General features: G+C 44.2%; 1 protein-coding gene across 1 annotated transcript; it reads right to left on the bottom strand.

The window, feature by feature from the left end:
* Positions 1-67: 67 nt before the first annotated feature.
* Positions 68-27,903, bottom strand: Cdkl4 (cyclin dependent kinase like 4). Its single transcript, XM_028765155.1, has 9 exons — positions 27,736-27,903; positions 23,771-23,892; positions 17,064-17,136; positions 16,418-16,508; positions 12,342-12,539; positions 8,766-8,848; positions 4,172-4,228; positions 2,595-2,729; positions 68-573 (listed from the first exon to the last, which is right to left on the bottom strand). The coding sequence occupies exons 1-9, from the start codon at positions 27,901-27,903 to the stop codon at positions 472-474; spliced, it is 1,029 nt and encodes a 342-aa protein (XP_028620988.1). The 3' UTR covers positions 68-471.

Genomic DNA, 27,903 nt, shown 5'->3' with positions numbered 1-27,903 from the left:
AGGCTCAGGGCCATCCCCTCCACAAACAGCAGCCAGCAGATCTGGATCTGCTTCAGTACGTCACGTGGTCAGCCGAAGTGAGACACTATGTGGAAATCTTTCCATAAATCAAAACATTAAGTCCACAGATTCACAGTATCAATTGCCTAAGGGAGTCCAGCTCCGGTGAAACTGGAAGTGTCAGTGTCTGTCTTTGTCTCTCTGTCTCTCTCTGTCTCTCTGTCTCTCTGTCTCTCTGTCTCGCTCTCTCTGTCTCTCTCTCTCTCGTATGCGCTGTTTGGCATTACAACATTTAAAGAGGATGCTCTAAGAGATGAAGTTGGCATTGAGACAGCACAGGGAAGGAGCCCATGGTGATCAGAGGCGCCTTCACGTTCACGTTGCTCACTGCGTTTGGGACGCCGGGCTCCCTATCCTGTACATATGTATACATGTTAAAACATGCACTGGGAAGGATGGGGGATCATCTTCCTAAATGTTTGGAAGATGATCAAATTTTAACTGGACGACTTGTTTTCTTCCATCAGGTGTTGGGGAGATGTGGCTTCCAGGTATAAGAGGCAGCAGTTGATTCTAACAGAACAAGACAAATGTGAGACAGTAAACTGAAAACCATTCCCACAGGTACCACTTGGGTTAAAAGTGTTAAAAAAAACAACAACAACAGCAAAACACACATACACAGTGCGAAGATGTCAAAAGTCACCAATTTTAAAATTATGCTTGCTCCTTTTTCAAAAAAAAAAAAATCATGTTCCTTTGATACCCGAAGGGGAACTTGGTTCTGTGAGTTATTTTGGGGTTCCCACAGACATACTGTTACTTACTTCAGTATGGTATTTCTGAGTGTGCAGTTGATATTTAAGACTTCCACCAGCTATTCCACAAGAATCCCTGGAGATAACATTTCTGCTTATATCATGCTTTAAAAGGTGAGGTCTTCTCCTACATCCATTGACACTGGTCTTTTTTTTTTTTGGTTTATCGAGACAGGGTTTCTCTGTGTAGTCCTGGCTGTCCTGGAACTCACTCTGTAGACCAGGCTGGCCTCGAACTCAGAAATCTGCCTGCCTCTGCCTCCCAAGTGCTGGGATTAAAGGCATGGGCCACCACCACCCGGCTGACACTGGTCTTAAGGAAGTCATTGCTTACCATTAAAGGATCCAGAGTTCACATCTGGTCCTCCTTCCTCCTCCTTCTGTGTCCTTTCTTTTATACATAATGAAAATGGAATGGCAGCCCTTCATCTGGGAAAGGATGCTGATCTATCACCACCCTTTGGAAGGAAGTTTATTAGGAGAAAGGGCCTGGAGACTAAGACTGGGCCTTGAGGTGGGGGGCAGGGGAGAGTATTAGACAGAGCTGGTATGATATGTGTAAGAAACAAATATGATTGTGCCTTCAAGGGAAGGAGATGCTTCCTGTAAAACCTGGAAAGGACTTTATTAAGAGACTGGCAGTGTCAGGATGTGTCAGGATGGCCAAGCCATCTAAGAGTGGGATATGAGAGATATGGAGAAAAAGAGGGAGGGGGTAGGGGAGATAGCCACCCTCAGACAAGATCTGCAGAGCAATCCCTAGAACAAAGGAGTACCAGGCTTTTTCATGCTTTCAGGGATGGTGGACATGACCTTTTGTCCCAGTTACACTTCCTTTATGGAACATGTGGTAGTGAACAAATAAATGACCAGAAATTAGATCAAAGATGGAAGATTAAGTAAACACAAGTATATCATCCATCAGCCACTGATAAATTGAAGGTTAACAAGTGGGCTTGTTGATAAATAACATTCATCGATTAATTCATTTCAATGATATGTGTTAAGTGCCTTTTATAGGTTAGATATTATTTATTTTTGATACTGATGAAGAGAAAAAAATTCAAGACAAACCTACTATCGTGGTTTATGTTTTAATATTGAAGTTTCTGGCAGAGTCAACACTTCTCATGAGAGTCTGCCATCTTGTTCTGTAATACTAGCGCACTGTATGACAGTTCTTGATTGCTAGGCAAGTGCTCTCTCACTGAACTATTCCCAGCCCTGGCGACTTCCTTTTGATCTGTAAAGGTTAGTACTTGGCTTCTAGGAGAAGCCTAGAAGAGGCAGTCTTGGCTGCCTGCATGGGCAAGAGACAGGCAGATAGAGGCTAACAAAAGGGGTGGAGTCTGTCCCAGTGGTGGTGGAAATTCAACCCAGTTGTGGTCAGGGTGCTGTTAGTTACGTCATTGGCAGGTTGTATATCCAATCGATGTAACAGAAAGGATGCAATATCTGATTCAAACGCAAACTGAACACAATGCTGTTCACCTCTAATCCCAGCTACTAGGGAGGCTGAGACAGGAGGCTCACTTGAGCCGACGAACTGGAGAGTGAGCTGGGAAACATGACTGACAGCCCCTGCTGTAGGGATGTATGCTTAGAGTAAGATTCTTCAACAAGCTCACAGTTGTAGTTTTTATTTCAGCAATCACCAATATCTACTGAGATATATACAACTAAATCAGAAGTGTTGCTGCTGCCTCACTTGGAAAAGCAGAAAAGGGAAAAACCAAAGTGTGTTTCTATTGCCTCAAGTTGGGAACGGAGAGATACCTGCTGCCGTCTTCGGCTTCTCCCCTCAGTCCGGGCTTTTCTTTTCATTTGATCCTCTCGAAAAGAATCGAAGTAGGCACTGTCCAGGAGCTGGGCACAGGTCAGTCTCTCATCAGGATTCATCTTCAGACACCCCTTTGGAAAGGGAGAAAAAGTAAAAGAGGTTTAGAGGTTGGCAGACATGGTTTAGGAAGGCAAGTGGCCAGTCTGGGACATAGGTGGTAGGGTCCTTGCCTAGCACACATGAGGTTCTGGGTTTGATCCCCAGAACAGCATAAGATGGTTGCCTGGCTCAGAGTAAAGGTGCTTGCTGCCAAGACTGACAAGGGTTCGATCCCAGGAACCCCCACAGGAGAACAAAGAACTAACTTCCACAAGCTTCCCTGTGACCTCCACACACGTTGTGGCCTCTGTGTGCATATACACACAGTAATAATCAGATAAATGACCCAAAATTACACCAAAGATGGACAATTGAGCAAACACAAAATGTATCAACCATCGGCCTCTGGTAAATTGAAAATTACCATGTGGGTTTATTAGTAAACCCACATTAAATAAACATTATTTAAATAAACATTCATCTATTTAGTTTATTTTGGTGATATATAATAAGTACCTTTTATATGTTGGATACTAGTGTCAGTGTTGTTGAAGAGATTTAAAAAAAAAAAAGGACTGTGGAGCGACTGGTCACATTACATTCACAGGAGCAGGCATCAGCGAGTTAGAGCTTCACCTTAGTGCCCAGTTTTACCTTCTCAACTCTCACACAATAGGAGCTGAGGCCCAGGGAATGGTTCCACCCACTGTGGGCGGAGCTTCCCACCTCAATGAATTCAATCAAGGTAATCTCCCACAGACTTGACCATAGGCCAACCTAATCTAGACAATCTCTCATTTCCCAGGTGATTTTAGGCTATAAACACATTGGCGATTAAAACTAACCACCACACTTTCAAATACATCTTGAGTTCACTCACATTCTTATGTGGGGTTTCCAATCTTTGGAGATGTCGTCCACTAAATGAGTTGTGTTTATTTAAAGAACATTTTCAGAGTCTAAGAAGAGACTGTCATTCTGAGTTCTCTGGAGCTTCAGACTGAGAACAATGTCTTGCTTGACTAACCGTTTGAGCACTGATAATGTGGGCCAGTCCTTGGAAGTGCACCTTTCAGCAGGCAAGCTTCAAACCTGGTAAAAGGTCTGGAGTCAGAGTGTGACAGACTGCAACATCCAAGGTGGAGTTCATTTCTCTCTATAAGGTAATTTAAGCATTGTCTGTGTGTGAGAGGGTGCATATACCTGGCACATATGTGGTGGAACATGTTGGGGTGAGGGGTGGGGTCAAAGGATAACTCTGTGAAGCCAGTTCTCTCCATTTTGTGAGGGGGTTCCAGGGATTAAAATCAGGTCATCAGGCACATGGATGTGACTCCCCCCATTATCACCCCCACCATCATCTTACACTGCCATTCCCTACTTTGGCTCCCTATTCCTCACAGCTCCTCCACCTCCATGCTGAATAATTATATATAGGTCCAATCATTATAATTTATAGTTAATTCCCACATACCTTCATGAAACTTAAAGCCACAGGCTGAACATTTGAGAATTTTTCTTCAAGAGTCTCCTGGAAAACAAAGAATTTCAGTGTCACATAACCACGAAGTAATGGATATGTACATGTATGTATGTATGTATGTATGTATGTATGTATGTATGCATGTATGTACATAGTCCTGGGGAATCTTACAGGTCTTATACATGCTAGGCAAACACTTTCCCACCTCGTGTGTGTACCTGACAATAAGAACACCTTGAAGAAACACCCTTAGTATGCTTGATGACCCTTTTGAAGTTTTTTTAAAAACATGTTTTTACATAATTTCATAGTATAGTATAAAGGTTCAAGAAATATAAAACCAGAGTGCTTTCTTCATTTTGTAATTAAGTGCTGTACTTGGTGCTGGTAACCCTAGGAGGGAAGGGTACAGGGATGATCCAAATACGAAGCTGAAAAATGCCCCACTTGAAACCCTGCCCCAGTGCCTGGTTGTCGGGGCCTGGCATATGAATGAGGACGCACTGGGCATTCTTGAAAACATACTGACGGACATACAAGAAAACACTACAGCAATAAACAGAAGGCGAAGCGTCTCAGAATAGCAGGGAGGGGAGAAAATGGAGACATTGCAGAGTTCAGAGTAACAATCGACTCTTTACATTAAATAAATAATTCTTGTGTGGCTCCCCCCCCTTTCCCATTTTTGCATGTGTGTGTGTGTGTGCGTATTTCTACACCTGTATGGCTGAGTGTGCACATGTGTGCACAAAGGCAAAGGTTGATGTCGAGGCCCATCCTTTGTCTATTGCTTTGTTGCAGACTGAGAGCTCGTCAGTGAGGCTAGTCTCGCTAGGCAGCTCGCTCCAGGACCACTCTCTGAGGTTAGAATTGTAGGCAGGCCACCACAGCTAACCACCTTTGTATGGATGTGGGGACTCTACACTGTTCCTCACATACAAGTGAAGTAACGCTTTAACTGCTGAGCCATCTCCCTGCTGTTTAAAAAAAAAAAAAAGAATCCCAATTGTTTGATTTTACTAAAGAAGACTCGGGACTCAGATGCTGGAGTGAAAGCCTGGTAGCTCAAGAGGCAGAGAAAGCACCTAGCTGACCTTCCTCCCCAGCCGACACCCCAGAAGCCATGCCTTCTCTTATGCTGTCTCAAAAAAATTTCCTTCCAACTCAATGTCCCTCCCTTCTACTTCCTGTGTCTCTGTCTAGCCTCCTGACTCCCCCTTACTCTCTATGGTGTTTTACTCTCTATAGTGCTTTACTCTCTATGGTTTTTCTTTCTTTTTTTTTTTAAAGATTTATTTATTTATTTATTTATTTATTTATTTATTTATTATATATGAATACACTGTAGCTGTCTTCAGACACACCAGAAGAGGGCATCAGATCTCATTACAGATGGTTGTGAGCCACCATGTGGTTGCTGGGATTTGAACTCAGAACCTCTGGAAGTGCAGTCAGTGCTCTTAACCACTGAGCCATCTCCCCAGCCCCCTCTATGGTTTTTCTTAACAATCCAGCGTTCACTTCCTGTCACCTGGTTGCTTGCTTCGAGCTCCTGACCTATGGCTGATTTTACTTAATGCTGTTTACAATATTCAGGCAGAAAGCTCTTGGATTAAAGGTGTGCGCCAAGGCTGAGCCACACCACAACTAAAAATAGGTTTTTCTCGTAAACAAGACAATCTCAGGGTTCACAGTGTGATCAAATATCCTGCAACATCTCCCAGGCCTCTTATTTAACATTTATCTTTGTAAGTCAACCTTGATTCTCATATTTGTGAAAGTTTTACAAACTGTATATAGTAAAAGTGAAAATCTTAGGTAAATTAAGACATTACATGAAACTATGGACTTAAATCACCATCTGGCTTCTTGGATTAACCCCTTCTTAAGCTTCCCTGATTTCAGCATGGTGGTGTGTGGAACATGCCTCTCCTGAAGGTGCTTTCCTTCCCTCCGCTGGGCAAATGGGCAGCGAGAATGTAAATGGTTTTTGGTGGTGGTGTTCTGAGTCAGAATCTCATTGCTCTGGGACTCATGATGTAGACCAGGCTGACCCGCAGCTGTGGCATTCTCCTGCCTCTCGTTTCCTTAGTGCTAGGATTACAGGCTTGGAAAACAACATCAAAATCAGCATGGAGTTTTGGAGGTCAGACTCTGAGCTCAGGTGAACTAATAGAGAAAGCTAGACAAGGCCAGACCGGGAGCACTCTCATCTGTGGATCAGGAGTTACAAGGGTGTAGTACGTTTTGTAGAATGATTTTCCAGAGGTAATTATGAAAATGGGGTTAAGAATATTTTTTAGGGCTGGAGAGATGGCTCAGCAGTTAAGGGCACTGACTGCTCTGCCAAAGGCCCTGAGTTCAATTCCCAGCCACCATATGGTGGCTTACAACCATCTGTAATGGGATCTGATGTTCTCTTCTAGTGTGTATCTGAAGACAGCTGCAGTGTACTCATGTAAATAAAAATAAATAAATCTTTAAAAAGAATATTTTTTTATTCACCTGAGTAACTATCATCTCTGGGGTTTACTGCCTCCATCTGCTAACCTAGGCCTACTCCTGGAAGCTTCTAGTCTCTGCGCAATCTTTTCTAGGCCTAGAATATTTTCAGCCTCTGAGATTTACTGCTGAATACGTTCATCTTTTCTTATTCTTCTGAACTCTGGCTGGCTGGTTCAACTCAACTGTTCTGGCTCAAACACCTCTCCAAGCTGACTGATTTCAGCCTCTGACTTTTTGCTCTGCTTGGCCTCAAACTACCTCTGGCAATCTGTTCTAATCTTCTGGCTCCTCCTCATTCTCTGGCATGTTCTATCTTCATCGATGTCTAGCTTGTTCTCTCTGCAACCTGTCTCTTTGTAACTGTCCCAGTTAAACAGTCCCCTCCCCTCTCCTCCTCTCCTCTCCTCCTCCACTTTCCTCCTCTCCTTTCCCTTCCTCTTCCCCCCCTCTTCCCCTCCCCCTTCTCCCCTCTTTGTACTGCTCTCTTAAGTAGCTTCCCTTTCCACTCCTGGTGAGAGTTGGGCATATCCTATCCTGTCAAATCTTTCTCTGATTTGTCACTTTGTCTGCCACTCAATTAGACATCACTTTCAAACATGAGTGTTTCCCATGACTACAAACTAATTTTACTTTCGTTGTTTGGGATTAAAGGTGTGTACTAAGGGTATGTCAATATTCCAGCCAGAGGGATTAGAGGGCTGAGTCATATCACAACTAGAAAAAGTTTGTCATAGTAAATAAAACAACCTCAGAGTTCACAATGCAACAAAAAGGTATGGGTTTTTTGTTTTGCTTTGTGGAGGGTGATGCGTAGCACAGAGTCTATGTTTCAGGCTGGACTTGAACTCATGATTTTTCAGCTACTGTGTCCTATGTGCTAGGATTACATAGGTAAACTGAGTTTGACTTGAACATGTTTTTATTTGTTTCTCTCAGATTTGTTCTATAAGCTGGAGAATAATAAAGACAGAGCATATCTTCAAAATAAATAAAATGGGTTGAAGTACTATTTAAGAGAAAGTAATTATTTGAGGGAAAGTTAACTTCAGTGTTTGATCAAAAACATCAAGGTATTGTGTTGGACACTAAGAATTATTTAAATCTAAATGTATTTGAATTATGCAAGAGATAAGACAGGTAAACTGTTGTTTTCCTCCTGTCATCTTTATTTATTTATTTATTTTTTGGTTTTTCGAGACAGGGTTTCTCTGTGTAGCCCTGGCTGTCCTGGAACTCACTCTGTAGACCAGGCTGGCCTCGAACTCAGAAATCTGCCTGCCTCTGCCTCCCAAGTGCTGGGATTAAAGGTGTGTGCCACCACCACCCGGCTTCCTGTCATCTTTATTAATTACTATTATTTTAATATTATGTGGGGGGGGAGGTACACATGTGCCAATGTGTAAAACCACATACCTGTGCGAGGGGGCCAGAGGAGGCCACTGGGAGTCCGTCATACTCCCCCCTATTCCCTTGAGGGTTTATCACTGAACCTGAAGCTGATTTTAAGCTGGGCTGACAGTCAGCAATCCCTAATGCTCCCTGTCCCACCACTGGGGCTGTGGGTATGTATAGTCACACTTACCTGTTTGCATGAGTACTGGATGCCCATGCTTGTGTGACAAGCACTCTTATCCTGTGAGCATCTCTGCTCCTGTTTTGTTGCTGTTGTTGTTTTGATTTTGTTTTTTTGGTGACAGTTTCACTATATAGCTCTGGCTGCTGTACTCCAGAATTTGCTGTATAGCCCGGGCTGGTGTCAAACTGTGTTAATCAACTTTCTGAGTGTCAGGATTACAGCCATGTTGCCATGCCTGGATTCTTAGAAATAATTTTGAGTCAGGACCTTAAAACTGCCCAGGCTGGCCTGGAGCTCTTGAGCTCAAATATCCAGCACCTTGAATAGTTAGGAATTCTGTCATGTCCTTCTGTGTGTGGCTTATATATTTTAAACTGATTTATTTTAATTTTGCATCTGTGTTTCATATGGAAAGCAGCAGCCCAAAGCAGACACATGAAACAACCACCTCCATACAGAAAGAAACAGCACAAATAATAAACCACCAAACACAGAGCCATTTACCATGTCCTCTGGTTCAGGTATACTGATGCCGCGGAAAAACTGGTTACTTTTAAAGATACACTGATGCCTTGGGATCAGCTTTCCTGTAAAATACAAACCACATAGCTCATGAGAATCATAAAGTGTTTTAAAAATCCCCTAAAATTCTGGGATTAAGGAACCTGAGCACTTTCTCCAGACAGGGGCAGTGTGAGCCGGGCAAAGGTCCCTATGCTCAGGTAAAGACTATTCTCTATACAACTCTCTTGATAGATCAAAAACCAATTAGGGACAAGGACCTTCAGTGTGTGGACACACAGATTCAAAGCACTAGCACCAATTTCCAACACTAATCAGGTTCCTTCTAAGACTAAGTGGCAGAGTACTGGGCTCTTCATCTGCTTTCCTGATGATAGAATTGCTGGCTCCCTCCCTCCCTCCCTCCCTCCCTCCCTCCCTTCTTTCTTTAGTTCTTTTTAGTTTTCCTTTGAGGTAGGGTCTTGTCTATTCCAGACTGGCCTCAAAGTCAAGCAGACTTTGAACTCTTTAATTAATTATCTACATCCTGATCTCAGTTTCCCTCCCTCCTCTCCTCCCAGTCCTTCTCTCACACCCATCTACTCTTCCTCCCTTTCTCTTCAGAAAAGGGCAGGCCTCCTGTGGATATCAACCATCCTTGGCATTTCAAGTTGAAGTAAGACTAGGCGCATCTTCTCCTATTGAGGGTAGATGAGGCAGCCCAATACGGGGGAAGGATCCCAAAGGCAGGCAGCAGAGTCAGAGACAGCCCCTGCCCTGCTGTTAGGAGTCCCACATGAAGACCAAGCTACACAATTGTTACATATGTGCAAAGGGCTAGTCCCATGCATGTTCCCAAGTTGGCAGATCAGTCTCTATGGATAGGTTTTCCTATGGTGTCCTTGACTCTGACCTTAAACTCTTTAATATTCCTGCTTCTGCTTCCCGCATCTTGGGATCACAAGCATGGACCACCGTGCCCGATTCATGCAGTGACAGGATCAAACCTAGACATTTATGCACGCTCAGCAAGCACCCAGCCTGAGAAGTGTGAGTTCTCATCTCCACTGCATCAGTGAGGAGCAGGAGGTTCATATGAACAGGATTCACTTCAGGTCTGTCTAAGGAGTTAGGGAGCGGAACAAACAGAGCCACACATAGACGGTGTGCACTGTACCAATGCCCTGCCCCATAAGTTCTTGTTGCCTGGGAGAATGAGCTAGAGAGGAAGCAGAGAACTGACCAGCAGGCAGAACACTAGAGCAGTTTCAGGAAAGATTCTGTGTGTTCATCCATGGAGAGAGGGGCCAACGGCTTTACTTGCAGGCTCCTAGAGTGAGTCTGTGGCCTACATGGGTTAGATCCCCTTCCAGACACAGAAGATTTGACTTCTGACTGTCAAGGATAACACAGTGACCAAAGCTCATGAAACAAGGTTCCAAGTGGGCCGGTGGAGAGAGCTCAGTGGAAGACAGCTTGCTTAGAACACATGAGAGGGCTTGGGTTCCACTTCCAGAAACACACACACACACACACACACACACACACACACACACACACACTAAAGCAAATCTTTTGTTGTTGTTGATTTTTATTTTTTTTTTTTTTGAGCTAGGGTCTTTCTACATGGCCTTGTCTGGCCTGAAGCTCACTATAGAGACCAGGCTGACCTCTACTTCACAGAGATTCTCCTGCTTCTGTCTCCCCAGAGCTGAGATTAAAGACATGTGTCACCATACCTGGCCAAAATAAAGCAAATCTTTAAATAAAATGTAACTTCCTTAACAGTTTTTAAAAATGATTTTAATATTTTTTTACTTATATAAAACAATGTGAGGTGCTGAAGAAAGGAAGCAATTAAACAATCCTGAGCAGCTGCGACAGTATGAACCAGGACAACCATCAACATGGTAAGAGATGCGTAAAGCTGCAAAGGTGACCCATAAGTGGACTGAAGGTTCATTTGACAGGAAGGAAGTCCCCAAGTCAGTGGAAGGATACTAGAAACCTAACTGGCTTCCCTGGCCTGATGACGTCATGACCTTAGATAGGAATGTACTGCAGCCACTTTTATAGGCCAGCAATAATTCTTTACCACACTCAAATCTTGCACTTACACCCACAGGCAAGTACAGCTACCATCCTTCATCTTATGGCAAATGGAGACCATCACAGACAACCATAACTGAACCATACTGAGCTCTGCCGATCATGGGGAGCCCACCACAATGGATACATCTATATCACAGCTTCTACATCTATGATTCAGGTTACATCAAGGAGAGGGTGTGGAAAGATAGTAAGAGCCAGAATACCAGGAAGTCTGCTGCAAACAGTCTCTCCTAGAAATGGCTGCATAAACAAACAGCAGCATCACCAGACATGCTAATGCAGAAGGAGGAAGTTCCCTGGGGTCTAACCCCTAACAAAGAACCACAGGGTACTGATGGCTGCTGGGAGAAGGAGAGTCAGCTTCCTCAGGGGTGTGTGTGTGTGTGTGTGTGTGTGTGTGTGTGTGTGTGTGTACATACGCATGGTCTTAGTTAGGGTTTCTGTTGTGACGAAGCACCATGACCAAAACAAGCAAGTTGGGGAGGAAAGGGTTTATTTGGCTTACACTTCCACATTGTTGTTCATCATTGAAGGAAGTCAGGTCAGGAACTCAAGCAGGGCAGGAACCTGGAGGCAGGAGCTGATGCAGAGGCCATGGAGGGGTGCTGCTTACTCAGCCTGCTTTCTTAAAGAGCCCAGAGATGGTACTACCTACCATGAGCTGGTCCCTTCCCCCATTTATCACTAATTGAGAAAATGGCTTACAGCTGGATCTCATGGAGGCATTTTCTCAACTGAGACTCCTTCCTCTCTGATGACACTAGCTTGTGTCAAGTTGACACAGAACCAGCTGGCACACACGTATACATATATGTGCACTATATAACAATAATAATCAAAGAAAAATAAGCTATCAGCTTGAGAGTGGGGGAGGGCACGTGAGGAGTTGGAAGGAAGAGAAATGGGCGAGGCTGAAGGGAGGAAAGGGAGGAAAAATGTGACATCATTCTATTTCAATTAAAAACATTAAGAAAATAATAAAAGGTTAGTTTGGGAAAAGGGAGTTATTCTAGTTAACTTATGTGTATGTTGGGGGTGGATGGTTACACACGAGTACAGGGCCAGAGGCGTTGAATCTCCTGGAACTAGAGTTACAGGCAGTTATGAGCCACCTGAATCAGGTGCTGGGAACCAAACTGCTTCTCTGCAAGAGCAATGTGTGCTCTAATCCCTGAGCCATCTCTCAAGACTACAGTGTTTAAAGTATTATACAAATGAATTATGTTAATATTACTTTAAATGTTGGCTGCCATTTAGATCAGACTTACTTGGATTTTCTTGGCAAGGCCTTTGTAGACTCATTGCTGGCACTGTGTGTTCAGACAGGATTGGGCTTCTGCTACAACAGACAGCCCAGAGAACTTCCCCCGCAGAGCATTAGAGAAACAATGAGCTTCTTGCGTTCATCCCAGTATCTACCATACAGGTGCTACAATGAACACAAAAGCCACAAAACGTAATCCATACCCAATGTCCTGATGATCAGATAAAGTTGGTCCACATCTGATTTTCCTGGCCAGAGTGGCTGACCGGTCAGGAGCTCTGCAAAAACACAGCCGACGGCCCACATGTCCACAGAGGAACCGTACTTCGTGTCTCCCACCAGAAGTTCAGGGGCTCGGTACCACCTGGTAGCAACGTAATCTGTGTAGACATCTCCTGGAACTGTGGAGGAGAGCACCAGGCAGCTGAGCGGCAGCATCCTACGGCCCCAGCACCTCTGACCCACTCCCTGGAGCAGCAGCTCAGTCAGAGGCAGCGGTCCTCCTGACACTGAGTAAGACACTCACTAAACCAAGGCCCCACTGAGCACAGAGAGCATCCCAGCTGGAGAATGTGAAAGAATTGTCCCAGGCAGGTGTGAGGTGTGAGAATTTCTGTTCTGACACTTAAGTTTAAGCTAGTGTTTCTATTTTTTTTAAATACATTTTAAAAAATTGTATGTATACTGATGCTTTGCCTGCATGTATGTCTGTGTGAGGGTGTCAGATTCCCTATAACTGTAATTTCACACGGTTGTGAACTGCTATCTAGGTGCTGGGAATCGAACCCAGGCCCATTGGAAGAACAGCCAGTGCTCTTAACCTCGGAGCCATCTCTCCAGCCCCACTTGATTCCATTTTTCATTAGCACAGTGCTTGTTGTTGACTAAACTGTGTTGACTCCAAAACATGTAAGTTTGAAGTTTCTGGTACCTGTGAATCTGACCTTGTTTGGAAATGGGGTCTTTACAGGTGTTACTGAGTTACAGTGAGGCCATAGTGAAGAAGAGTGCACCCTGAATCCAGGGACTGGTAGGAGTCCGTGGAGGGTGGGGGAGGGAATGTATACGTGCATAAGTGTGTGTGGCCAAGATCAGCCTCAGCTGTCATTCCTCAGGCCACTGTCCCTTTTGTTTTGTTGTTGTTGTTTTAAGACAGGCTTCAAGCATCCATGGTCCTCGATCTCCTAATACCCTGCCCTCTATCTTCCAAACCTTGAGATTAGAGGTCGGCTGCATTCCTGGCTCATGTACCACTTCATGTGTGCTAGATACACCTGTCAGTGTCTGAGCCCCATCCCTCACCCTTACCTTGATTTGACACTGAGACTCTCACTGTTACCTGGAATTTCCCAGTCTGCCTAGGCTCTCTGACCAGCACAGCTAGGGATCTGCTTGTCTCTGTCTCCATAGAACCAACATACAACATAATACAACATAATATCTAGATTTTTATTTTTTAAATGTGGGTTCTGGGGATTGAACTCAGGTCCTCATGGTTGTACAGCAAACACTTAACCATTTGAACTATGTCCCCAGTCCCAGGGCTGGTATTTTTACAAGGTGGCCTCACAGGGACACAGAGGTAGACAGACAGTAAGTTAGAACAGATGCTGAGGGATGTGGCTGCCAGGTGAAAGACAGGACAGCCCGGGGTGCAGGAAGGAGCCTCCAGGACCAAGAGAGATCCCATTCTGCTGCTTTAAGCCCCATGGGTTGTGGCTGTCCACTCTGGCAGCCATAGAGACCACTGCCATCCTGGATGGCTGTACCCGGTGACTCTACATTTATCTTTTGTGACTATCGTGACAACTCCGTTTGACTCCTTGGACCATGAGTCATGCCTGTCTGACGGACAGACTATGGAGAGCTGGAGAAATCTCTCTGGTTAGACATGTCTCATTGCCCTGAGGGTTGCCCTGCCCATGGTCAGGTGGGTGGAACCCAACCCCACCATACTACATGAGCTGGAGGTCCTGGACTCCCAGTTTTTCTCCTCTGAGGCTAGAGGGAAGTTGACAGACAGACAATCTCAATAGGCCTTTTGGTAGCAAGAGTCACATGGGAAAAAAATTGGTAAACTAGTGGCCTGCAGGAACTGGAAATGGGTACTGCTCTGTTTTTAAACAAATAGGTCTGGGCCAGTGAGATGGTTCAGTGGGTAAAGGTGCTGGCTGCCCACCCTGACCACCTGAATTCCATCCTTGGGAAGTACATGGTAGTAGGGAAGAACCCACGATGTCAGGTTGTTCTCTAAGCTCCACACGTGCCCTGTGGGATGCACACACTCTAAATAAATATGTTTTTCTTTTTTCCTTTTTGAAACAGGGTTTCTTCATATAGCCTTGTCTGTCCTTGAACTCTCTAAATAAATCAGAGTGGCCTCTAACTCACAGAGATCTGCTGTCACTGTCCCTCGAGTACTGGGATTAAAGGTATGTGCCACCATGCCAGGCAGTTATGTGTTTTGTTTCATGTGTTTGAGACAGGGTCTCACTATGTAGCCCTGACTGGCCTCAAACTCATAGAAATATGCCTGCTCACCTCCTGAGCTCAGGACTACTGAACCGCTACAGCTTCAGACAAGATTTAATTACGAAGCTAATGCTGGCCTTTAAGTCTGGATCATGCTGCTTCATCTGTACACAGCTGGACATACGGGTGTGCATTATTATACTTGGGTGACAGTTCTCCTTAGTGAGGGACACACAGATAGCAATCTGACCACCAGAGAAGACAGAATCCAAGTGTTGCTGCTCATCAATCAATAGTCCTCACAGGCAGAACAGAAAACAACCTTGACTATCCATGGCTCTTTCATAAAATTATATAAGCTTTTTTTTTTTTTTTTGAGACAAGGTCTTGTGTAGCCCAGGCTGGCTCAAACTCCCTATTTAGTCAAGGATAACCCATAATTCTCCCATCTCTATTTCCTAAAGTTCTTGGATTACAACTGTGTGCCTCCGTGCCCAGCTTGTGCAGGCTTCCAGCATGCTAAGCAAGCGCTCTGCCAATTGAGCCCTTTTCCCTATGTGGTTCCTGTGCAGTTTCACTCACATTGCCTGTCTAATTTTAGCTAGCTTTTTTTTTTTTTTTTTGCTTATGATGTCTTGAACATTTTCTTTCTTTTTAAATTTGGTATGTGCATATGAGTATTTGTATACACATATACAAGTGTGTGCACAAGCGTGCAGCTCAGAAGACAACCTCCAGCATCAGCCCCTCACCTTCCTTGTTTGAGGCAGTCTCTGGTTTGCTGCTGCATCCTTGAGGCTATGTGCCTTCGAGGTTCTGGACTTCCTATCTCAGTTTCTCATCTCATCCCAGGAACACCAAGATCACAAATGCATGCTATGCATCCAGCTTTTACATGGCTTTTGGGAATTGGAATTCTGGACCTCAGACTTGTGTAGCTAGGCTGGCTCAACTCCCTATGTAACCAGGACAAGTGCTCTACCCTGAGCCATCTCTCTAGGCTTTGAACATTTCCTAGTGTCACTGACAAAGCTGTGACCATCATTTCTAACCAGGATCTTCTCCTTCACCAGATGAACGCAGTTATTACATACTTCCTGGCTTAGGAGTGTCTCAGTTTGTCAGTTTCTCTTTTCAGCCACAGGACAGGACCTGCGTATCATTTGGGTCCTACTGCTTTGCACCACAAAGCCCAGCAACCTCAGGAAATCTTGGCCAGTCTCGCTTCAGCCCGGCCTTTCTTCAGGTCACCTTTGGGTGCCACTGGAGCACTGAGGATCTGTATCGCCACAGTAAAGTACGTGCTGCCAATACAGAGAGAGCTAGTTCTCTCCTGCTCCCTCTGGCCCTCACTGCCTGGCTGATATGCTTTTCAATAGTGCTGTCTCTGAATCCTGGAGGCTCTGTAATTTCCAGCTGACTCTTACAGCATCACGGGCTCTGCGGAGCTTTTCCAACCACTCAAGCCCATGTTGCTGTCTCCCTCCAGGGAGCTGTCTGCTTTAGTGCCTCATGGCCAACCATCTTGCTCCATTCTTTCACCTCGTTTACTTTAGGTGATAAATGCCTATAGAGCAGAAATGAGCTTATGATTTCTTTCCACTCCTGTGGGGCCAAGCACGCAAAGATGTCATCTAATAAATTCTGGCTGAATTGTCAGCTGGCTCCAAAAGGGTAAAATGAGATTTTCCTCTTCTTTGAATAACAAGACCTTAGTGTCTATCCATTAGCTTAAGTAAGACTATGAATGATATCAATTTCTAGTCGTCTGAACTAGGCAAAACAGGTAAAACAGGATTATACTTACTTAGAATCCGTGCGAATCCAAAGTCACAAATCTTTATCATTCCTTGCTTGGTTATTAGGATGTTTTCAGGTTTTACATCCCGGTGAATGCACTGTAAGACAATTATCTGAGCCATCAAAATGACAAAGAATCAACAGTACTGATTAGTCTAAGTGTTAGATACATGGCTTGCAATTGAAAAATAGGCTGAGCAGTGGTGGCGCATCCTTTAATCCCAGGACTTGGGAGGCAGAGGCAGGCAGATTTCTGAGTTCGAGGCCAGCCTGGTCTACAGAGTGAGTTCCAGGACAGCCAGGGCTACACAGAGAAACCCTGTCTCGAAACCACCCCCCCCCAAGAAAAAAAAAGAAAAGAAGAAAACCAAACAAGTGCCATGATGCGTCTGGCTATAATATATAAGATTATTTTAACCCAATTTAAACAATGCTAGGAATCAATTCTGTGGTGGAGGAAAACATTAAGTCCATACAATTTTGAATTCACAAAGCATCATAACAGTTCTTATGGAACCAGGAGACGAGCCCTTAGTGATGGAACTGCCTTCCTCTCATGGCACTTGCTTTGATCTTGGTCCTCAGGGTCTTTCTTTCTCTCCGTCAAAAGAGTCGGTACAGAGAACTTCCTAGCATTAGAAAATGTTACTCACATTATGTTTGTGGCAGAAGTTCAGGGCTTGAAGGGTTTGCCATAGCACACTTTGAATCACTCCATCAGAAACTCTGGAGAGAAAGATCAAAAATAGAAATGAAAACTCCTGGGCTGGTGAGATGGCTCAGTGGTTAAGAGCACTGACTGCTCTTCTAGAGGTCATGAGTTCAAATCCCAGCAACCACATGGTGGCTCACAACCATCTGCAATGAGATCTGATGACCTCATATGGGTGTCTGGAGACAGCTACAGTGTACTTACATACAATAAATAAACAAATAATCTAAAAAAAAAAGATGACTGATGCTCAAGGATCTCTACTTAAAAAAAAAAAGAAATGAAAATTCCTGTGATGGGTGATCCCAAAACCCATTTCCACCCAGCCTAAAAGAGGGGACTTCTGCCCTTAGACCAAGCAGAGAGGGGCCACCCAGAACCCCCTCTGACTGGCGATCTGAATTCTTGCTTAGGCTGCGAGGCTGAGCACTGCAAGGGAATATAAAAAAAAGTTAAAAATATCTCTCTGGGTTCCCTGAGGGACAAGCCTGACTGCATAGGGGTTGATGTTGATGTCAAAAGTATCCCCTCTCCAGGAAAAAGACATCAGGATGGGTATGACCCTCATGCCTCACTGGACAACAACAGGGGGACTGGAACCATTACAAGGTCCCCTTCAATTACTGGAGGTCAGGCCTCTATCCCTGCCTTCGCAAGATTAGAATCCCCACGGCCCTTCTATACTTAGAGAAGGGAGGAGATGTCAGGGGCAGCCCTGCTTATACAATGAAGGCCTAAAATCAGCCATAGGCCTAAAATCAGCAATAGGCCTGTCATACATGCATGCTAATACAAAGTCTTGGGTCTCTGTGGAAAAACATTGAAACAGTTGGCTATAAGCTATTGTAAACAGGCAGCTTTTGTGGAAATTTACCAGTCTGAGTAGTGACAGACCTTGTAAATAGGTAGCCTTGGCGGATAATACCAACTTAGATAAGGACAAGTGAATCATAGGCAGAGTCATAGTGACCTATCCCCTGAACCTTCACCCAGCTGATACCCTGTTCTGTAAGATGTCTGTATTCCCCCTGAACACCCACACTCCGGTGTCATCCCCTTCTCCACATCCTGCCTTTTTGTGTTTATAACCCCTGTGTGAATGAATTACGATTTGATTTAAAAAATAGATAGATAGATAGGTAGATAGATAGAAAAAAACAAAGAAGAAGAGAACTCCTGTGATGAGAGTCCCAAGAGCAAGGGCTGGGAACAGGGCAGGAGTCGGGGGGAGCAAAGGGCACAGTGGAAGGGAGTAGGGCACTAGAATCACTTTTGAAACTATCTGTGTGGTTGTTCTGCCTGCTTGTATGTCTGTGCACCACCTACATGGCTGGTGGGAAACAGCATAGCAGGCGCTGGGCTGCTGTGTAAAGGCCACACAACTTGCCCAAGGGAGGAGGAGTCAACGCTCAATGAGGAGCCCAGAGAGAATAAAGGTCGTGTAAGAATCCGAGGCTATGAGCTGGTCCCTGGCAGAACCAGCCTTTCGAGTGCAGAGTATTGACAAGTTATTGGCTGGTTATTATTTTTACTGGGGAACAGGGGAGCTGATCCTCCTCCCTCTACCTCCTAAATTGAAGGTTATTCTCAGTTACATACAAGACTGAGGCTATCCTAGGCTGCATGAGACTGCCTCACGTTAAATAGTCACGTGATCGTTGAACACTAAACTTCCTCCTTTACATATTTCCATTTCATGACTTTGTATTCCCCCTTTTTCCTTATTCGTTTTTTAAATACTTTTTTTTTTGAGTTAGTTATTTTTATGTATATAAGTACACTGTAGCTGTCTTCAGACACACCAGAAGAGGGCATCAGATCCCATTACAGATGGTTGGGAGCCACCATGTGGTTGCTGGGAATTGAACTCAGGACCTCTGAAAGAGCAGTCAGTGCTCTTAACTGCTGAGCCATCTCTCCAGCCCTCCTTATTCATTTTTTATAGGATGTGCATGAGTGGTTTTGTGTGCGTGCGTACAAGTGTGTACATGCATAAGGTGGTTCAAGGAGAGTGTCAGGAATCATCTTTGATTGTTTTTTTATCTTGAGACAGTCTGTCAGTCAAACCAAGATTCTTTGATATGGTGAGTCTTGCTGGCCAGCTTGCTCTGGGGATCCCATCTCTGCCTTTTAATGCTGGAGTTACAGGTGGGTTGTATATTTACATGGGGCTCCAGGGATCCACATGGTCCTATGTCTAGTGCTTAACTGCTAAGTCAGTCCCCAGCCCCTCCCTGTCTGTCATCATTTTTGGATTTCTCTTTTCTCTTTCTCTCTTTCCTTCTCTCTCTCTCTCTCTCTCTCTCTCTCTCTCTCTCTCTTTCTTTCTTCCTCCTCCTTCCTCATTTTTCTTTTCATCTGCAGCTGTTTTGTTTTTATAATTTATTTTTCACATACAATTTCACATATATACACATACACACATCTGTATGTACACACATCAAATAGATAACCGGGCCCCTGGTTATCCTCACCACCCTCCCACTTCTGACATATCCCCCTCCTACGTGGACTTTTTTTCTTTGTGGCAGCTATGTTTAAGTCAGGTGGCTAGCGCTGGGCTCTACTGCCGTTCAGCAGTTACAAGTTCAGTGTGGCCGGCTCTGGTACAGGCCCTGTGGAGCTCTTTCTCAGCGTGTTGTTCATCATTTCAGTTCTGCTGATGTATACAGGACTGTTGTTTTTAGAAACTAGAGACTCAAACGTTGAATTTGTATATTTAAATTTTAAATGATAGTTTAATCTGCTCATTTTGGGTACATGTGTGTGCCTATGTCAGTAGCATGGAGACAACTTGAGGGAGTGAGCCTTCTGCTTCTGTAATGGGAATTCCTGGCCTTGAACTCAGGTCGTCAGTTATAGCCCGGGAACAAGGTGCTGGGATATGAGGCTGCTCTGTTCAGAACAATGGATGTGTGTGTGTGCGGGGGTATTTTTCTCAGAGCAGTTCCTTATCTTAGGGTCTGATTATAGTGGCATGCCCTTGACAATCTGGTACCTGGTGGCAACCTTTGATTACACTCTTAATTATTAATATTATAAGAGACCTAATTCTCAGTATAAATTCTTTTCCATATGAAATAGCTATTCCTATTTCCTGTACTGCATTTTGTTGTAATCTTGTCTATGGCCACCCTTTCCTACACAAACCTGAGGTGACAGCTTTTCTTTTTTAAAAAGTAGAAGGGTGACCATAGCCATCCTGGGCACTAAAAGGCAGAATATTCAACTTCAAACCCCACTATGCTGCTTTCTACTCAGAAAGTTATAGAAACTCCCATTTTCTCCTTTGTGAAAATGGAATAACACCCTCAATTCACTGAGAATGCTACCACCCAAATACTTCGGCCTAGCATCAACTTGTGTTCAGGAGATGAAGGTCTGAGGTCAGATGAAGCCAGTAGACATTATCACATCCCAGGCACAGTGACCAGAGGTCCCAAAGGTAGAAAATGCTCTGGGGTGAAAAAGAACTAGGAGTGTGAGGGAATATTAGGCAGAAGCAAAGTAGAGTCCCATAGAACCTTCCAGAACCTGCACCTTGCTCTAAAGTCAAAGCCATTGAAAGAATCAAACAAGAAGTGATACAATGCTAGGAAGTAAATGTGGAAAAAAGGAAGCTGATAGAGCAACCCAGACAATATAGAAGGTGAGCGTGGTGGGGGGAGGGGTGGCTTCAGGCTTCAGGGAACGGGCACAGGCACTAGGCAGCGATATCAACAGACATAGGATCCTGGGTAGGCACCTGGAGACTCCAGGTGAGGGAACCTGGGAAACAAGGAGGGTATGAGGAGTCAGAAATGTTTCAGAACCCTGACTGCTAACGCTGTTAATGAGAAACCAAGCAGAGCTAATTCAATAGGGGTATCGGTTGTTAATAGGATATGCAAAGCTTTCTTACTGGGACTTCATGGTTCTTAGCTTAGCTCAGATGCCAAGGAGGCAGAGTCCACTGCTGGATGGATGACATGCACTAGGGCTGAGTCACACTGATTTTACAGAGGAGATGGAACTGTAGAGGGTGTAGAAAGACACGCCAGGTTCAGACCGAAGAACACTCCGCCACTCTGCTGCAGACAGAAGTTTTCAAAGCATTACGGAGTGAAATAAAGCTCCCTGTAGAAATCGGTGGATACTTGGTGTTTAAGTATTATACTTTAGTTGAGCATAAAGACAAATACTAAAAGCAATAGTGAAAAGCTTGAAGCTAATGTCCACGTGACTCGAGCTACCCAGCTCAGGAACTGCAGTTTTAGTCACCTGAAGATGACACTGTCCTTACAGATTCACGTGTGTGTCCGTGTATGTGTGTGCATGTGTGTGTACGAGAGAGAGGGAGACGCATATATAGGTGTTTGGGCATTTGCATACATGTGTGCACACTCCGGTGTGTGTGTATGCACGTGCATGTGTATGTTTGAGAGAGAGACATGTGTATGTGTGAGAGAGAGACATGTGTATGTGCATGTATATGTGTGTACATGTGTGTGTGTTGAATGCCAGAGGTTGGTTTCTTGGGATCTTCTTCAAGCCATCTATAATTATTATTTTTAATGATATATTTTCAATCTTTTATATTTAAATTTTAACAAAATAACATTTAATTTTTCATGTGTGCATGTCTGTATATGTGTGAATTCAAGTGTGGGTACCCTTGGAGGCTACAGGTGTCAGATTCCCTGGAACTGTGGTTACAGTCAGTGATGAGCCACCTGATGTGTACTTGGGAATCGAACTCAGTTCTGGAAGAGCTGTCCATGCTCTAACTATTGGAGTCATCTCTCCAAACCTACTGTTATTTTGAGGCGGGGTCTCTCATTAAACCTGGAACTCACTGACTTAGCTAGAGTAGCTGCCAGTGAGGGATCTGTTGACTCTACTTTCCCAGAACCGAGATTACAGGTGTGTGCAGCCACTTCTTACTTTACATGGGGTTAAAAGAAAGAGAAGACAAACAGCTAAATGTAGGGATGGACTTATCAAGGGACAACCATGTCTTGGCTCAGTGATTCTTTACTATTGGAAAATCAGGTCAGTCCAAATCTTTTCTGTTCTAAATATCTGCTTGAATTTGTTTAATTTTGCCCTTATGGGAATATTTCCTTGTTATATATTTTCTAAGAAGAATTTTGTGTTGACAACAGCTTTCAAAATATTCATACTTATTGCCAAATGACCTATCTAGTTACACCCTCTGTAGGTAGACAAGGCCTGCATACCTGTTTTATTTGGGGTGGGCTTCAAATGGAACCCCTGTGCCTTATACATGCCAGGCAAGCTCTGTACCACCGAGCTATATCCCTAACCCTTTTGAAAATATTTGAGGCAGGATCTTGACAAAGTGGCTCAGGTTAATCTCCAACTTACAATCATCCTGTCTCAGCCTCTGGTATACCACGACATCCATCTTATCCAATTTGAAAAATTATTAACTTATTGAATTATTAATAGTTTATTGACATTCTTTTTTTTTCAGTTTTATTCATGACTTTATTTTTTATAAAAAAAACAATCACCAAAACGTCTATGATTTAAAACATTGTTGACCCTGTTTCCTTTCCTTCATTAAAAAAATTTCTTGGCTCTAACTTTTTCAAGTTTAAAAAATATTGTCTTAGTTAGGGTTTTACTGCTGTGAACAAACACCAAGACCAAGGCAAGTCTTATAAAGGACAACATTTAATAGGGGCTGGCTTAAAGGTTCAGAGGTTCAGTCCATTATCATCAAGGTGGGAGCATGGCAGCATCTAGGCAGGCATGGTGCAGGCAGAACTAAGAGTTCTACATCTTTACCTGAAGGCTGCTAGCAGAATACTGGCTTCCAGGCAGCTAGGATGAGGGTCTTACAGCCCACATCCACAGTGACACACCTACTCCCAGGGCCACACCTTCTAATCCTGCCACTCCCTGGGCTGAGCATATACAAACCACCACAAATATCCTATTGTTCTAATTAGAATTTCGTGTTACAAAAAAAAAAAAACCTGATGAGACAACATGTTTATATTTTTATAGTAGATATTTCCATCCAAAAACATGCTCATTTCAGTAAAATCTTTTAATCACTTCAGTCATTTTTAAAGTTATTTAATTATTATTTATTGGTTTGACTGTTTACCAACATGTATGTATGCAACTTGTGCAGGAAGGCCAGCAAAGGGCATCAGATCCCCTGGAACTGGAGTTCCAGATGGCTGTGAGCCACCATGTGGGTACTGGGAACTAAACCTGGGTCCTCTGCAAGAGCAGCACTTGCTGTTCTTAACAGAGAGCCGCCACTCCGGCCCCAACAGGTGCTTTTATACTTTGACTCACTGGTGGGCCATATGATTGGACTTCCTCACATGGAATTATGCACTCCTTGAGGTCAGATGACCCTGTGTATGCTTTCCCCTCAAGCTACAATGGGGTTTATACTCGCTGCCTATTTCTTCTTCTGCTTACACTTTGGGTTAATAGCCATCACCCTTTGAGCAAATCCTACCTGAAGCTGGAAGGTGTAGCCGAGAAAGCATCAGAGTAGCTGGGGATGGGGTAGGGTTAGGGGTGGGGCTGGGAGACTGGGAGACTGGGGTTGGGTTGCTCTTTGGGGCTACACATAGAGTGAAAGAGAACCGGCCACAGAACTCCAGGTTCCGGATCACCTACCCGTTTGGGTTTCTCTCCAGTTCGTTTAACAGTGTGTGATCACAGTACTCAAAAACCAAATGCATCTTTCTCTTTCTTCTGAACACCTCGATGAGGTTCACAAGGTTTGGGTGTTTCAACTGCTGTAAAAGAATTGAAGTGCACAGGTTAGAGATGGGTTTTCACCCACAGCTGCCCCAGATCTGCCCTGATGCCAAGAGGACAAGGCCCCTTAGTCATTCTATCTCTGTGAAGAAATTTTGTTTTCTTTTATTGTGTGTTGGTGTATGTGTATATGTGTGTGTGTGTGTGTGTGTGTGTGTGTGTGTGTGCGCGTGCGCATATGGAGCCTGGAGGTCGACATCAGGTGTTCTTAATTTCTCTTCCCTTTAATGTTTTATTACTAACTAATTAATATATGTGTGTCTGAGTGCATGGGCCTCTGCATACCCATGGATGTGCAGTGCCACAAGTGTGGAGGTCAGATGACAACTTGTGGGGACTGGTTCCTTCTATCACTTAAGTCCCAGGGATTGAACTCAGGTTGTCAGACTTGGCTGCAAGCATCTATCTGCTAAGCCATCTTGTCTCCCCTCTCCCTTTCATCTTTGAGACAGGGTCTCTCACTGAGATGTGGTGCTTACCAACTCAGTGAGACTGGCAGTCCAGCAAGCCCCAGATATCCTCCTGTCACAGAATTTGCCGTGAGTGCCGGGGATCCGAACTGGGGTCTTCATGCTTGTATAGCAGGTACTTTACTGGTTGAGCAATTTCTCCAGCCCCTCACACAGAATTTTGTTACAGTTTAAGATCAATTGATTGCTCTTTGAGCCATCAACATCAATGCTGAATGAATTTAAGATCTGTAACAAATCAGTAATGATAGTAGCTAAACTGTTTAAATCCCCCTCGTGAGGGCCAAGTGCAAGCAATGCGCTAATGTGAAGGCACCATGCAGTGTACGAAAACCATGAACACACAATGCACAACATAAACAAAGAATTGAATTATTATGCAAAAGACTATAAAATAATCAGTGTTTACATACCTTACACATTATCATGGACTAAGAAAAGGTTTATTCTATTTTTAATTATATGTTGTATGTGTGTTTTTGTTTTTGGAGACAGGGTTTCTCTGTGTAGCCTTGGCTGTCCTGGAACTCACTCTGTAAACCAGGCTGGCCTCGAACTCAGATATCTGCCTGCATCTGCCTCCCAAGTTCTGGGATTAAAGGCGTGCGCCACCACTGCCCGGCAGTGTGTTGTGTGCGTCTATGCACATACATGTGAGTGGCTGCAGAGTCCAGAAGAGGGCACCAGATCCCCAGGAGCGGTCGTGTGCCACCTGATGTGGGTGCTGGAAAGCAAAGTCCATGGTCTACAAGAGTAGTACATGTTCTTAATCCAAGCCCATCTCTCCAGTCCTCCTCACCATGGACTTATGCCAATGTTGGCTGGATTTAAATGCAGTCTGGGTTCTGGTGTCTGCTCTTGTCATAAGTTTCTGTTACACTTTGTATCTTAGGAGTCTCCCAGGTTCATGCATTTAGATATGCTTTTCATTGAGTTCTGTCCTCTGGTTGCTTCTGCTGCTTGCTCTGATGTACAGATGTTTTATGTGTGGCATTCTATGGCCACATAGAAATGGTTCAGAAAGCTGTCTTCTATGTTCTTTTCCTTCTGTTTTGTTTTTCTGTGCAATATAATATCATATACATGTATTTTTAGAAAATATTTTTATATGAATGAATGTTTTGTTTGTATGTATGTATGTATGTATGTATGTGCACTACTGGTATGTCTGGTGCCCAGAGAGGCCAGAAGACATCAGATCACCTGGAATTAGAGTTATAGGTGATTGTGGAACTAAACCCAGGTCCTCTGCCAGAACAGTAAGTGCTCTTAGCTGCTGTGCCATCTCTCCAGCCCCTTGTTGAATATTGTAAACCAGAATTAAATTGCTGATGAATTTAGATAATCTCTCCCTTAGAGTGACTATAAAAATCTTAGTATAGAAGTCAATGTAACAGGTAGAAACCATAACAACTGTAGCCAAGCCTTCACACATGGCTGCTCTGCCTCTGCCAAGAGAGGCCAAGTAATTTAGTGTTCACACTAGCTCACTTCCCAAAGTGGTAGGCTATTAGCTCCACAGGAAGCTAGGGCAAAACTATAAGCCAGGACATATGACCTCACCTTAACCCCTTTGCCTTGTTATATATCCATCAGACAGATCAATTTTCCAACACACACCACCACCACCACCACCACCACCACCACCACCACCACCACCAACAACAACAACAACAACAAAATCACCTTGACAACTGCTGCTCAATAGTTGGGGAAATACGAATCTATTTCTAAATGGGAAATGTGTCCAGAGTCCCAGGTCAATCTGCCTTCTGTATGCCACTGGCTGAAAGAACCGAAGGTCAAAGGGCAACAGGGGTGTTTTCACAAGAAACTCACTGCTTTGTGCTCTAGCAAACCACGGTTCGGAAGCTGGACAGTTTCCCCGCTAGACGAACAAGGGATTCACAGACACTGCAACTCCACGCTGTGCCTGAGTTTAACCTGGCCAAACTTTGGGCAGGCCAGCGATTCACACCTACATAGCAAATGACGTTGACTTAGCCTGCACTGTGGTTGCCTAAGGGGTAACAGGTAGTGTGAGGAAGAAGCCAATCCAAGTTAAATAGGGGGAGAGTGTGAGGAAAATATAGAGGGATGTGTTCCCCGCTAGCAGTGGAGCAACAGCAAGAGGCCGGCAAACCGTTCTGAGCCCTCACCAGCCGCCCGGCAGAGGGAATGAACTTTGGGCTACTTGTGTCTTAGGGCTCACCCTTAGATTGGGGCTGTTTTAAATCAGAAGTTAAACCTGTAAGCAAAAACCTAGGTATTAGATTTATCTGAAGACCAGAGAGGGTGAGGGAGAAGGTTAGGTTAAGAGGTTTTTTTTCCTCCGTCTTAGATCCTACAGCTTAGCCCAGCAAAGTCGCCCGAACAGGCAGGCTTAGTAGCGCCCTCTGCTGACCAAGTGTTAAGATGGAACCTTTTTTTTTTTTTAAATCAAATTATATTTTAAAAGAAACAGCAAAAGATGGGGAAGACTTCTACATATAATATTTGAAAAGTAGAAATGATGTAATTGTTCCTCACATTTATGAGCTGAAATTCCATTAAAAAATAACATAAGATACTTAGAAAATGAAGGTTGACTGTGTGCTCTTCAAACTGTAGGGTCTTGATAATGAATGTGTGCTCACCCATTAGAGGTGTCTCTATCACTGGGAGCTTCTTAAAAATGAGACACTTTGGGACCCATCCCAAATCCCTCCACCTCCAAACTCTGCATTTCAGTAGATCTAGGGGTTCCCACAGATGTTCACATTGGAGAAGCATACCCCAGGCCTGATAGCTCTTAAAAAATGTAAGGATTTTTAGGCTGGGAAAGCATTTCCATTGAGAACATATGAAACTTCTACATGGAGTTCCATCGGAGTAAAAACAATGGCAACAAAAGAAAAAATGTAAAAACCATGAACATGGCTGGGTGATACTTAGGCAGAGGTGGATTCTGTTGACACCTCCAAGGGTTCTGGGGGCCCTTCTCTGCCGGGAAGTGTGGCCTCTACAAGGGTTCTGGGGGCCCCTCTCTGCCGGGAAGGGAAGTGCTCCTGTAGTTCTGCTGTTTGGTTGGGAAAGAGTGTGGGGGCAATGTCCAGAAGATGGGCAGGCAGCTGGTAAATAGTGGGGTCAGGACACCGGGGATGTTTCCCAACCAGAATGTGGGTGGACAATACTTCTGTGTTTTAAGCCCCTACTCACACATACAGATAAAGTCAGAAGCCAAAGTCCCACAGTGTCTCCCAAAGTGGCTGATCTGCAGGAGTTAAGTCGGACTTTAAGATCCTCGGTTGTTTAGTGTGCTCGCTTCACCCGACTCCCTCTGAGGCAGATGCCCCGCAGAGTGTGACCTACCTTCAGCATGCGGATTTCTCGTAGTGCTATTTTCCTAACGACAGGGTCATCTTCGGATTCCACAAATTTTTTGATTGCTACCACTTGTCCAGAAGATTTGTTTCTGCACTTGAATACGACCCCATAAGACCCTTCTCCAATCTTAGCTAGCTTTTCATACTTTTCCAT

The sequence above is a fragment of the Grammomys surdaster genome, unplaced genomic scaffold, assembly GCF_004785775.1.
Source record: "Grammomys surdaster isolate TR1022 unplaced genomic scaffold, NIH_TR_1.0 149, whole genome shotgun sequence".
NCBI lineage: Eukaryota > Metazoa > Chordata > Mammalia > Rodentia > Muridae > Grammomys > Grammomys surdaster.
This window is presented reverse-complemented; position numbering and strand designations above follow the sequence as displayed.

Coding starts and splice junctions, on each gene's coding strand:
- Cdkl4 (XM_028765155.1), bottom strand. CDS start 27,903: ATGGAAAAGTATGAAAAGCTAGCTAAGATTGGAGAAGGGTCTTATGGG. Junction 12,540..16,417: donor TGGATTCGCACGGATTCTAA/GTAAGTATAATC, acceptor TCTCCTCCACAG/TTCCAGGAGATGTCTACACA. Junction 4,229..8,765: donor TACCTGAACCAGAGGACATG/GTAAATGGCTCT, acceptor TTTGTTTTCCAG/GAGACTCTTGAAGAAAAATT.